We start from the raw sequence: 12,319 nt of genomic DNA, 5'->3' as shown, positions 1-12,319 counted from the left end.
AACAAAACTCTACAGAGCTGTACTGGGGAACAAACATACAAAATACAGCAGGAAATCACCTCAGGATATCAAGCTCCCCCCAGGGGAGCATCAACAACACTCAAACAGTTTTTAACACACATTACTCTGCCCTTAAAATCCTCCAACAGCAGAGATTACTCAACTCCCCTAACAAGCTTCTCCAGGGCAATTATTCTTATTGTTCGAAAAAAGCTCTCTCTTGCCTAACCCAAATCATCCTGCTACCATTTGACTTATTTTTGGTCTGACCAGAATTGAAGAACAATTTCTTTTTTCCCCTCCCTTGCAGCAACTTCTATCTTCATCATCTTTGTATTCATTTAGCTGTTTGGAAACAAACTCCCCAGTCTTCTCTAGATTAAAGAAATCCAATTATTTTAAGCTTTTTTTTTTCATTCATTTACATCTCCCCTAGTCTTCTTATCATTCCATTCCCTTTGCTTTGGACTTTCTCTACGTAATTTCTGCCAAAGTGGACAAAATACACTAGCTGAGACTTTCCCAAGGGTGAGATACTGGTTTTCTGACTATTCAAGAGGAGTATTTTCATGTGTTAAATGTAACACCTCTCTTTGTACACCCCAGGTACGATCAGTCGGATTCATGTGACCTAGAGTCCCCCATAACCTTCTTTTTTGAAGACGTATCTCCTGACCAGCTAATCTTTGTCTCATAATCACTCCCTAAACAGTGACTTGCCTTTTTCTTTACTGCTTTCCCTGGATGCTGGCTTAAAATTTCACTTTGAATTCTAACACTAGGTCTGTCACATCATACCGGTATCACCTGCAACTGTAACCGAACACTTTATTCCAGTACCTAATACAGAAAAGCAAAAAACAACCAAAAAATACAGTAATACCGAACTGAATCCAGGAGAGTCCTGAGAGGAACATCATTCCAGTTCGGCAGTGAGTCCATGGTAACCGGTCAACTTCTCCAATCAGCTACGTATTTTATTGCAGCATAATTAACACGATATTTCTGTAGCTTATTTAGCAAAATGTCACACAGACAAATATTTTTAAAGTCTTACTAAAGCCAAGATATGCTACATTTATCATTCTCTCCTGCTCACAATACCTAGACCCTGCTAGTTTAATAACTAAACAGTGACTTGCCTTTTTCTTTACTGCTTTCCCTGGATGCTGGCTTAAAATTTCACTTTGAATTCTAACACTAGGTCTGTCACATCATACCGGTATCACCTGCAACTGTAACCAAACACTTTATTTCAGTACCTAATACAGGAAAGCAAAAAACAACCAAAAAATACAGTAATACCGAACTGAATCCAGGAGAGTCCTGAGAGGAACATCATTCCAGTTCGGCAGTGAGTCCATGGTAACCGGTCAACTTCTCCAATCAGCTACGTATTTTATTGCAGCATAATTAACACGATATTTCTGTAGCTTATTTAGCAAAATGTCACACAGACAAATATTTTTAAAGTCTTACTAAAGCCAAGATATGCTACATTTATCATTCTCTCCTGCTCACAATACCTAGACCCTGCTAGTTTAATAACTGAGCATAAATCACAGAAAACATTAGGTTTTTTTTTTCCCCCCAAACTCAGCATGATGTACAGGTAAACACCTTTCCCCCCACCCTCATCAGCACAGTGTTTGGATATAACTTTTAATTTCCAGATTTCTGGACAAGTGGTCACTAAACTTGATCTCTTCTTCCTAAAATGGATTCATGGAAACTGAGCATAAATCACAGAAAACATTAGGTTTTTTTTTTCCCCCCAAACTCAGCATGATGTACAGGTAAACACCTTTCCCCCCACCCTCATCAGCACAGTGTTTGGATATAACTTTTAATTTCCAGATTTCTGGACAAGTGGTCACTAAACTTGATCTCTTCTTCCTAAAATGGATTCATGGATTCAAATTCGTGCATTAACATCTATTTCCAAGTGCAAATTTCTTTATTTAAGCGATTCAAATTCGTGCATTAACATCTATTTCCCAGTGCAAATTTCTTTATTTATTCTTGATTTTCTGTGCCTTTACCAATACACAACAGTAACCATTTCTGATTGTTCAGTCAAAAAGCTTACTCTGATATCATCCCACCCCCTTTTTAAAACAAAACGACATGTTAGACATCAGGTTAATTTTATTTAATATAATATCCAAACATGAAATGCCCTGGTAAGATATGACTCGTAGATAAGTATACACAAATTTGTATATATCTCCTATTACTTATTACAGCATTTAATTTCTTTCTTAAGTTTAAAAAATATCTTCAAACGGAAAGGTGCCTTGATAGATGACAAACACCACCATATCTCAAGAGATTCAAAGATTATATGTCATCAAGTTACACACGTGACTGTGTTTGAGCAGGATTTTTCTGAGCAAGTTGGAGATGAGAACGATGAAGATGCCAACACACTGCTACTGGAGATTTAAGAACTGGATCAGTACCGTTTGTAGACCAGAATACTATGTCTGCATCTACCAGGGTATATAGGGACGAAGCCGAAGATCTCAGTTGTGTGATCAGTTCTTCATTCCTTCCCCAACTTACACAACAATTTCGTATTTGTTTTGGGAGGAGATAAGCTTGTCCTGGACACTGCCAGAGAAGTAAGCCAAAGAAAACAAACGTCTGCATATACTCAACTTTTTTTCTTAGAAATTTTTCAGGAAGCAATATAGGTATAGTTCTATTCACTCGAGTGGCTGAAGTGAGAAACAATTACTGCATACTAATAAGCATAAAATCAATTTTTCCGTGGCAAATCTATTCCTTCAGAATAGTAAGTCTCAAGTGTTTTACAGGTCTCATTATCACGGAACATTTTCTTTTTTTTTTTTCTTTTTTTCTTTTTTTTTTTGTTAGGAAACAATCCTTTTTACAGTAAGGTCTATGTACAAGTGCTTTCTATATAGAAATATTCTTATTAAACTGCACGTAAGTAGAGCAGCAGGCGGATGGCAAACCGTTGCTTAATTCATTGGGTATCACCATAGAGGAACACACAATATTTTAAGTCCCACAGGCTTCTGTCACTCTTCAGTGAATCCAAGCATCGGATAACATCATTTGCCAACGAAGCACAGGGGAAAAAGACATTACTTAATAAGACAATTCTGACAAGACATTTATCCGGGATTTTTCAACAATGCACATACGAAATGTTCCTGATTAGTGCAAAAAAAAAAAAAAAAAAAATGCAGGCAAATTAACTACCTTGTCAGTCCAAATAACAAACCAATCAATTACATTCTATCCAAGCCTGACAAGCAAACTCAACTTTTTGTCATAATAAGCTTATAGTAGAGACAAGGTAGCTGTTCTCCTTTACTTTAGGTACTCTATTCAGAGCTTTATCCACATTTAAAAATCCTATTATAAAAGGCTTCCACGATTGCCTCCGAGGATGAGTTGTGGCAGAGTTGTGTCTCATGAAGGGTATCTACACAGTAAAGTGATAAGAAAAAAACATTAACATTGAAAGATCATAACAGCTCTGCTCTGTCTTATGAAACATTTTAACATCACACTAAATGCAAGCAAAGTGTATCCTCAGATCCAAGTAGATTAAGACACTTAATTCCAAGAGTCTCTAAGTGTCAAAACATTAAACTGAGTTAAGCAAAAGCATCCTTTTAGCTTTTTCGCAAAGAACAAAGGCAGTCCACCAGAAGACAGAGAAGATATTATTTTTTCTTTTTTTTTAAATCATAAAAGCAACAATTTAGTACAAGTAGGCTGGACTGTGAAGCTAGTGTTTTCCTCAGATTTGAAACCCACACAAATGCAGCTCTGGGACTGACTACATGACAAGCACAAATAACATGGGTACCGTGTTATGACCTTAAAAAAATGCTTGTTTTATAGACTAGCATTTGAAAGAAAATAAGCATTAAGTAAGGGAGAGCTTCTTTCATAATGCAGTGTAGTAATTCAGTACATAGAAAACTTTAGTCACTTCTAAAACAAAGTCTGAGGCAGTAATTCAAAATTCTTCACATCTTTTTTTCTTTACTTGTACAGTCTGAGGCAGTAATTCAAAATTCTTCACATTTTTTTTCCCTACTTGTACGTCCTGCCTTTTGAGCCTCTCATGACATATGTACTTTTCAAGGATGCTCTTTTTTAAAAAAATCAATAAAATTTTAAAGCACTGATTTTTTGGTACTTTTCAAGGATGCTCTTTTTTAAAAAATAAATAAAATTTTAAAGCACTGATTTTCTATATTTAAAACCTTTAGAACTGCTTGCAATACAGCAAATTAAAGCAACTGATAGCATTGTGAGCTTTTTAAGTAGGAAAAAACCCCCTCTGTTGTCCTTAAGCTGTGCTGGCATAGCAAATACACATCAATTTTCAAAGAAAGATCTATCTAACATTTTCACTGCATTTGTTTCTTTGTTTTCTACTTTGTAACGTATTAAAGTAGAATTGTAAATAAAAAGGAATTCTAAACTGCTGACATACTTTCATAAAATAAAAAACCATAACAATCCAATGAACAGGAGCGATGGTGTCGCCACATGTTCCAACAACAGTTCTTTGCCAACTAATTTTAATTGAGAGTGCAAGGACTTTGTGTCTAAGAATTAGAGGGACAGCAAGGAAGCAGCACACGTAAATCCATTTCAATCCCCACACATTGGAGTGCAGAGACACGAGGAGCAGCATCAGCAAACAATGTGAGATAAGCTCAAGGTCTTTGTGCCACCTCTGTCCCCTCGGCACCAGGATGAGCAGCTGGGACTGCGCCATCAGGGACGGGCTCTGCCCTCTCTGGGCTGGCAAGGTTTGGGCACAAATAGAGTGATCCATGCTTTTAGTGCAATTTTTCATTTATCTTTCTCAAAATGAGCATGTATATCTCTATATATACATATATACATTAGTATATGTTCTTATATATATGTCTATGTAGTTATAATTGTACTTATTTAAATAAATTGATATTAATAAATTAGTATTACATCAAAATTACATGCTTTTATAGATGAGAAAAACTTCATACTTAAACTAATAAAACAGTAAGTTAAATTTTAACAACAAGCTCACAAATGGAAGCAATAAAAGACAAACAAGGCTCACAGAGGAAACTTGTAACTGGAGAGCAAAGCCAAGATCCTGACTTTTTGTAGTGCTTTAAGTAAGGCTGTCTGAAAACAGGGATCATTAGGAAGTGTAACCAACTTATACCTGCACCAAGGGTTCCTACAACATTTCTTTGTATGGCATTTTTATTGATAGCAAAGTATCAGGAAATTTTAAAAAACACTGTAATATTTACTGATACATTAAGGGGAATTTACTTTTTAAATGGTTGGATGATTTTTCCATTTCTACTGTTGTTAAATTTTGACTTGACATCATTTATTTTACATTATTTCAGGTTATCTTCACCCCTCTCATCTCCAAAGTATTATTTAGTTAAGGAATTCCTACTGCCTTTGTTTAAACACAGTTTTAACCAGCAACAGATTGGTAAAAGCCAAAGGAATTTAAATGGATAAACACAACAGACTTTTTTAAGCTTGTAACCCCCAAGCTCATCTGATAAGCGACTACTGGTTTTGGAGAGTTACTTAATAAATTTTTTTCCTTGGAGTTAAGGAATTCCTACTGCCTTTGTTTAAACACAGTTTTAACCAGCAACAGATTGGTAAAAGCCAAAGGAATTTAAATGGATAAACACAACAGACTTTTTTAAGCTTGTAACCCCCAAGCTCATCTGATAAGCGACTACTGGTTTTGGAGAATTACTTAATAAAAATTTTTCCTTGGATCTCCTGTGCTGATGTTATTTCTCCTATTTTACTCCCTGATTCTGCTTTTCTCCCACTCTGATGTACCATTTTCCACCCCTCCCTTGTCCAAGTAACTGCTCCCATTCCCACACATCCCCTCTGATTTCCAGTGACCGCAGGAACCAGAGCTGCCTGCGATACCTCATCTGGCTTTTTCAGCCTTTAGTTGGGAAAAAGATTTACTGAAAAAATCCAAAACAAGCACAGCAAGCAAAACTGAAGAGCTTTCCTCTCTCACCAGTAGGTGGAACAAATATGAGACAGAAAAGAGCATCACAGATAATGCCATAATAGACATTTTCAACAGGGAGGTTCTCAATTGCATATCTGGTCCTTAGAAGAGTTGCTCTCTCCCACCCCTCCTTCATTCCAGGACAAAAATCATTATGAAAGCACTTTCCTTCAAGTTTTGGTACAAAGGGATAGAAACATGTCAAGCTCTCTCAGTCTTTTCCCTAATGATAAGGGGCCATCATCTCGTTCCTCTGTTCAGTGAACATCATGTAATGGAGAGAGGTCTACGAATAACTACAATTATAGAGGAAGTGCTGACAAAGAGCAGTCATCGAAAGTAAGGAACCACATCTGCACTAAACACCAAACCATCTGAAGGTGACATAAGTAATATGCATTTTTAAAATTCAGGCCTTGGTCCCAGGAATTAATGTCCACCCACAACAACATTAAGGGGATGAGAGTTACAGGGGAAAACAAAACCACGACAGACCCCCAAAACAACGATGAGCAATGTGTCTTCTAGACACCGACGAATAACTACAATTATAGAGGAAGTGCTGACAAAGAGCAGTCATCGAAAGTAAGGAACCACATCTGCACTAAACACCAAACCATCTGAAGGTGACATAAGTAATATGCATTTTTAAAATTCAGGCCTTGGTCCCAGGAATTAATGTCCACCCACAACAACATTAAGGGGATGAGAGTTACAGGGGAAAACAAAACCACAACAGACCCCCAAAACAATGATGAGCAATGTGTCTTCTAGACATCACTAATTATTTCAATTCTTCTCAGTATTGATCAAATCATCAATATTAATAAATGGTCCCTGAACAGTTACGGATTTCTATTTGCTAATGTACACACCAATTAGCCTGTAAAAAAAGTTATCTGCAGGAAAAAACATCACTGAAGCACCACTGGAACAGAAAAAAAGCTCTGCTTCTTTTTAATAACTGGCAAACTGGAGCATAAATAGCAGCATTTAGAGGTAGTCACTGCACAAACATATTGACTGAGGTAAACAAATAAGAGTAATAATAGTCCTGATTTACAGAATTCCATCCTCACTTCAAAACAAGAACACATTTTCAAACTATTTCAAAGCCTGGAAGGAACAACATATCCCATACAAAAGATTAAATAAAATATTGGTATCACGCCTGTGAAATGGTTTCATTTGGTAATAAAAGCGTCATTTTCCTTCATTCTGTGCTGCCTTTGTGAACACAAGCTTCTGAGAACCCATAAAAAAAAAATGCCAGTCAATACACTCAATACTCTACATGAAACCCAGCTTTCTCTTTTAAGAGACTGCATTTACAGACCTTGTCACAACAAGGTCCTTGATGTTATCGAAGCAATTTCAAGATACTTTAATCATTGGCAAAACTCAGTAACCTGACAAGAGAAATTTGGGCCAGGAAGATTTCAGTAACTTGAAAGGAAGGTTATTGACTGATGTAATTTCATTTGGATGTGACTGAATCCAATTGATCTGGGTTTTTGCAATGCATATCTCCCCTCTGCAGCTGCCTCTATCTGATTCTGTCTGCGAGGACTGACTATCCCTTTCCACTTAAAGCAAAAACTCTTCCTTCCTCCTGCTATTATTTGGAATGAGCACACGAGGAGAGCATTTTCAAGTTTAATCTCTGTACTCACTCTAAGGAGAAAATATACTCAACTGAATGCCAACCCGTGAATTCAACTGAATCTTGTGACTGGCAGCATATTCATTACGTGGTGAGAAAAACAGGTTGCAGAACAGTAAATTATTATTAGAATCATAGAATGGTTCAAGCTGGAACGGACCTTAAAGGTCATTGAGTTCCAACCCCCCTGCCCTGGGCAGGGACACCTCCCACCAGACCAGGTTGCTCCAAGCCCCATCCAGCCTGGCCTTGAACCCCTCCAGGGATGGGGCAGCCACAGCTTCTCTGGGCAACCTGTTCCCGGGCCTCACCACCCTCACAGCAAAGAATTTCTTCCTGAGATCCAATCTCAATCTCACCTCTTTCATTGTAAAACCCTTCCCCCTTGTCCTATGGCTCCACTCTCTGATCAAGAGTCCCTAAATTAGTACTAGCAGTATTATCATTTACTGACATACCGAGTTAGGGATTGTGTAACACAAGGTTGTTTGACAGTACAAACTAATTCTCAATCCCAACTGCACAATATCATGTAATCTAAACTGGAACAGATTGTATTTATTTTCAGTTGAGCACTTGGATGCGTTCAATAGAAAAAAAACCAACCCAATCTGTATGCAATGAAGATAATAATTTATAAACACAGATACAATCTTATCTTCCCACACATGCTTGATTTACAACAGCTTTAACAGAAGTAGGAACTTCACAATTAAAGTTTAACCAGCACAAATCTCAAAGAAAACCAAAAGAGAAGTGGTCTAGGTGGGGAATTGACAACACCTTGAGGGGAAACGAGTGGGCCAACACCCATGGGTCCTGTTCACGTGTCTTGCTGCTCTGCTCAACATGGGACACCTCCTGTTCAAATGGCTAAGAGTCATCTTCCCCAACACACTGCGATGCAGGGCAAATTTATCAATGGAACATTAGTGCAAATAAGCCAAAAGCCAGCAAGATAAAACACAACTAAAATTGACCTGAAACAGTGGAGCTCAGCAGCTTCAGGCACCATTTCCAACGTCATGCCTTTACCACACGCTTAGTTTTTCTCTGTTTTTATGCTGCCTCGGGTTTGAAAGCGAACAGATGGGAAGTCTTATTAAATGCATATCTATCCTGACAGCAAAGTTACACATTATGTTCAATTATTTCGCCCAACAAGATGGATTTAACATGCAAAAATGTCAAAGCAACAAAAGAAAAAGGGAAAGGCAATATAAGCTAAGAAATTTTCAAAAGCTCTTTTATCTACAGAAATACACACCAATTTAAGGACAGAATGTTTTGAGTTATGTGAAAGCTGGTCTTTTAAATCAAAACTTTGTACTTTTTAAACAATTAACTGAAATGTCGTTTGCAAAATAATTCTGATCCCCTACATAATATGCATATGATTTGAAAAGTAAAATTTTGCTTTGCAAGAAAGCCATTCCATATTTCCTCACACAGACCGGGGTTTACTTCCCCCTTGTTCTTGTTTTTATTTCATGAAGATGGAATGAAGTGAAACAAAAAAATTAGGAACAATCAAATTGGATCTAAAATTCAAGCTCAGTCCTTCAGTGCCTTCTATCACAGAAGATGCTACGAGTAATTAAGTTTTAATGTGTATAATCTATATACTTTAAAGTTTTAAGGTACCTCTAGCAGCAGGAACATTCAGGCTGCTCCGAACCAGCGTGAGCCCCAGACCTTCCCATAGAAACCTTTGCAGAGAGAACCCAGAATCTCACCCTCAGCATCAACCTCTCTCTCTGAGCCCAAAGCAGGAGTCTTCGGATTCTCTTGATGATAATAGTCACAGAGTATCTTCCCAGCAAAATTCTCTCTTGCACAAACTGTGTGTAATTAAGACTTAATTTATCACTAAAGTAAGTCAATAGCATAAGCTCAAAAAACCCGTTTTTTATATATTACATCATATTTTTATAAGGACTGTCACTCGCTGTACTGTAAGCTCAGTGCACTCTTCCTGAAGTACTGCATAGATGTCCTACCATGCCATTAATCTTTCAGGTAAAATCTAAGTAGTATCATTATTATTTTTTACCGAAAAGTAGATGCAGTAACTTTCGTGGGTTGGCTCTTTATCACTGGGGAGAGGTGACTTCTGAAAAGAAAATCTAAATTTCATTGCAATGTCTATATTTTAGCACTCGACAGTTCCCACCAGGGCGTGAAGGAGCTGCAAAGCCACTGGCCTGCACACTATTCCTCATGCTGCTGTTCATGCAAATGCAGGCCTAAGGCACTGAGTTACCCATCAGTTATTGAGGGTTTATTGAGACCTGTGAAGCATTTAGAACCTCCTCAGTGACTTCACTACGTTAAAATCTCACGTGTGACTATCAGAGCACCACAAAAGGAGCTGGGAGCAGGAATTCTGGTTTCCCACTCAGCTCCTCTCTCAAGCACAGGTCTTGGAACAAGCGTGAGCTGTCCCGCTGTAGGCAACAGGATTCATAAACTATTATTAGTCTGCTCAGTCTAAACCACAGGTTTAGGGCTAACAGATGGGTATTTTTTTCTTCCTTTTAAAAGTAATTTCTTCTTCAAGACATTTGTTGTGCTTTTTCCTCCCCGAACTCCCACTCCTAGAAACCTTAAAACCGTAACACTTCTACTCTCAGCCATTCAAGTCCCTACAGCATCACATGGAATCTCTTTACCAGGCTGCTGGACATCATGGCCCAGCTCAAAATCTGTGAGGCACTTGCTGCCACGACTGAGAAATGCAGAAATCAATTAAGATCAGGTTTTATTTATAGTTTAGACCGAGAAGATGAATGGCACTACTGAAACTTTATTGCTCACTGGAACATTATGTCCAGAGAACAAAGGGAGGTGTAAGTACAGTCTCTAATCACTGTTACAGTTTAAAAATTACAGAATAATTTACTACTTCTCAATCATGAATGCTACAAAAAGCTGTATCATGGCTTTGGAATTACAGAATAATTTACTACTTCTCAATCATAAATGCTACAAAAAGCTGTATCATGGGTTTGGAAGAGGAAACCTTGGTTTGTCAGAGGAGCTGCTGGGCAGAATCCTGCCTGTGTCTGTCATGAAAGGAACAAGTGAGAGAGAAAGGTTATCAAGCAGAGGAGCTGCTGGGCAGAATCCTGCCTGTGGCTGTCATGAAAGGAACAAGCGAGAGAGAAGGTTATCGAGTGAGAGGGATGATTTTCAATAGAACATTTGCTCAGAGAAACACGTTATCCCTTTGTACAGGAGATGAGGAAATCCAGCAGAAGGTCTGTTTGGTTAAGCGAGAAGCTTCTTAATGAACTAAATATATAAAATGAGCAGTGGTAAAATTAAGGCAGCAAAACCCCACACAGATTCAATGGGCAACAAAAGTAGTTCTACAAGAACATAATTGGTGAAAGGAACTTCAAAGAAAACATGAGTTGAATTTCAGCTGGTGGTTTTGTCAGCCTTAGGTTGATTGGTTGGACTTGATGATCTTAAAGGTCCCTTCCAATGTAGATGATTCTATGAAAGATTAAACAAGTAAGAGAGAAGGGGCTAATGGACTTGCTGCCTTTGTGCTCAATGCGAAAACTCGCTCTCAGACTTCCATGCCTTCCAGTGTGAGCTGGGAAAGAGAAGGATGGCCAACAGCAGGAAAGTAACTACTCTGAATATATTGCAATCCATGGGGATTATCCATTGGTTCTGAAAGGGATGCTTGTTACCTCTGTCAGGTTCCTGTGTTTGATCTAAGAAATATCATGACAACTAAGGCAGGCCTCCAACAACTGAAAAACACTAAGACAAGCCCATCATAAAGAGCTAAGATGTCCATTAAAAACAAGATAGTAAGTAGGATCTAGGAAATCCCAGGCTGGTCAGCCTCAGCCCTACCCTGGGAAAGATCAACATGTCATCTCAGGATCCATTTTCAAACAGATGAAGGGCAAGAAAGTAACCCAGAGCCCTTAGCAAAGATTTAATGAGGGTACACGAGTTGGTCATATTCGAAATGACCATGAGGAAACCACTGTGAAAGAGGGAAGAGCCATCATGGGAACACACCAAAGTGTATTCAGCCCAAGGCTTTTCAAACAGGGCTGTACAGCAATTTCCTTACCGAGTACAAGTACAAGGCTGGATGAAGGGGTCGAAAGCCAGCTGGACTCAAAGAGCAGCAGTCAACAGCTTGAAATCTAAATGGTGTCCAATAACAGACAATATACCACAAAGGGTGGTTTTGTGGGCTAACAGAGTTCATAAAGAATCATCATAATGAGACAAAACTCACCCTCTATAACTTTAAGCAAGACACTAAGTTAGGAAGGGTGGCTGACACATCGAACGGTAAAGCTCTGATCCAAAATTTGCTTGAGAAACTTGGCAACTAGATCAGAAATAATCATAAAGCTCAAAATTCAATGGTCCTAAAAATTCAATGGTATTTGTCACAACAAAGGCCCTTGTCTTTGATTAAAAGGTGATTTTATATTTGACTGAAATGTAGATACTATAAAAATTTCACCAAGTGAAAGCCAGGAAAGGTCATGTGGGTAAGTTTTATAACTATGAGCATATCTAAAGCATATTTGTAGTCAACAACAACAAAAAAAACCCAAACCAAACCT

The 12,319-nt window shown here is 38.1% G+C and overlaps 1 protein-coding gene across 3 annotated transcripts in view; it reads right to left on the bottom strand.

The window, feature by feature from the left end:
* PHF14 (PHD finger protein 14) overlaps positions 1 to 12,319 on the bottom strand; it is an 83,778-nt gene that overhangs the window by 7,921 nt on the left and 63,538 nt on the right. Inside the window, exon 17 of one of the 3 annotated variants that reach the window (XM_014940305.1) lies at positions 2,131 to 3,457. The exons of the other annotated variants lie outside the window; for them this stretch is intronic. Within the exon in view, the coding sequence (XP_014795791.1) occupies positions 3,445 to 3,457 (13 nt within the window). The 3' untranslated portion in view covers positions 2,131 to 3,444. Of the gene's footprint in view, positions 1 to 2,130; positions 3,458 to 12,319 lie in introns of those variants that run through there. 3 annotated transcript variants of the gene reach the window in all.

Source organism: Calidris pugnax, unplaced genomic scaffold, assembly GCF_001431845.1.
Source record: "Calidris pugnax isolate Ruff unplaced genomic scaffold, ASM143184v1 scaffold76, whole genome shotgun sequence".
Taxonomy (NCBI): domain Eukaryota; kingdom Metazoa; phylum Chordata; class Aves; order Charadriiformes; family Scolopacidae; genus Calidris; species Calidris pugnax.
This window is presented reverse-complemented; position numbering and strand designations above follow the sequence as displayed.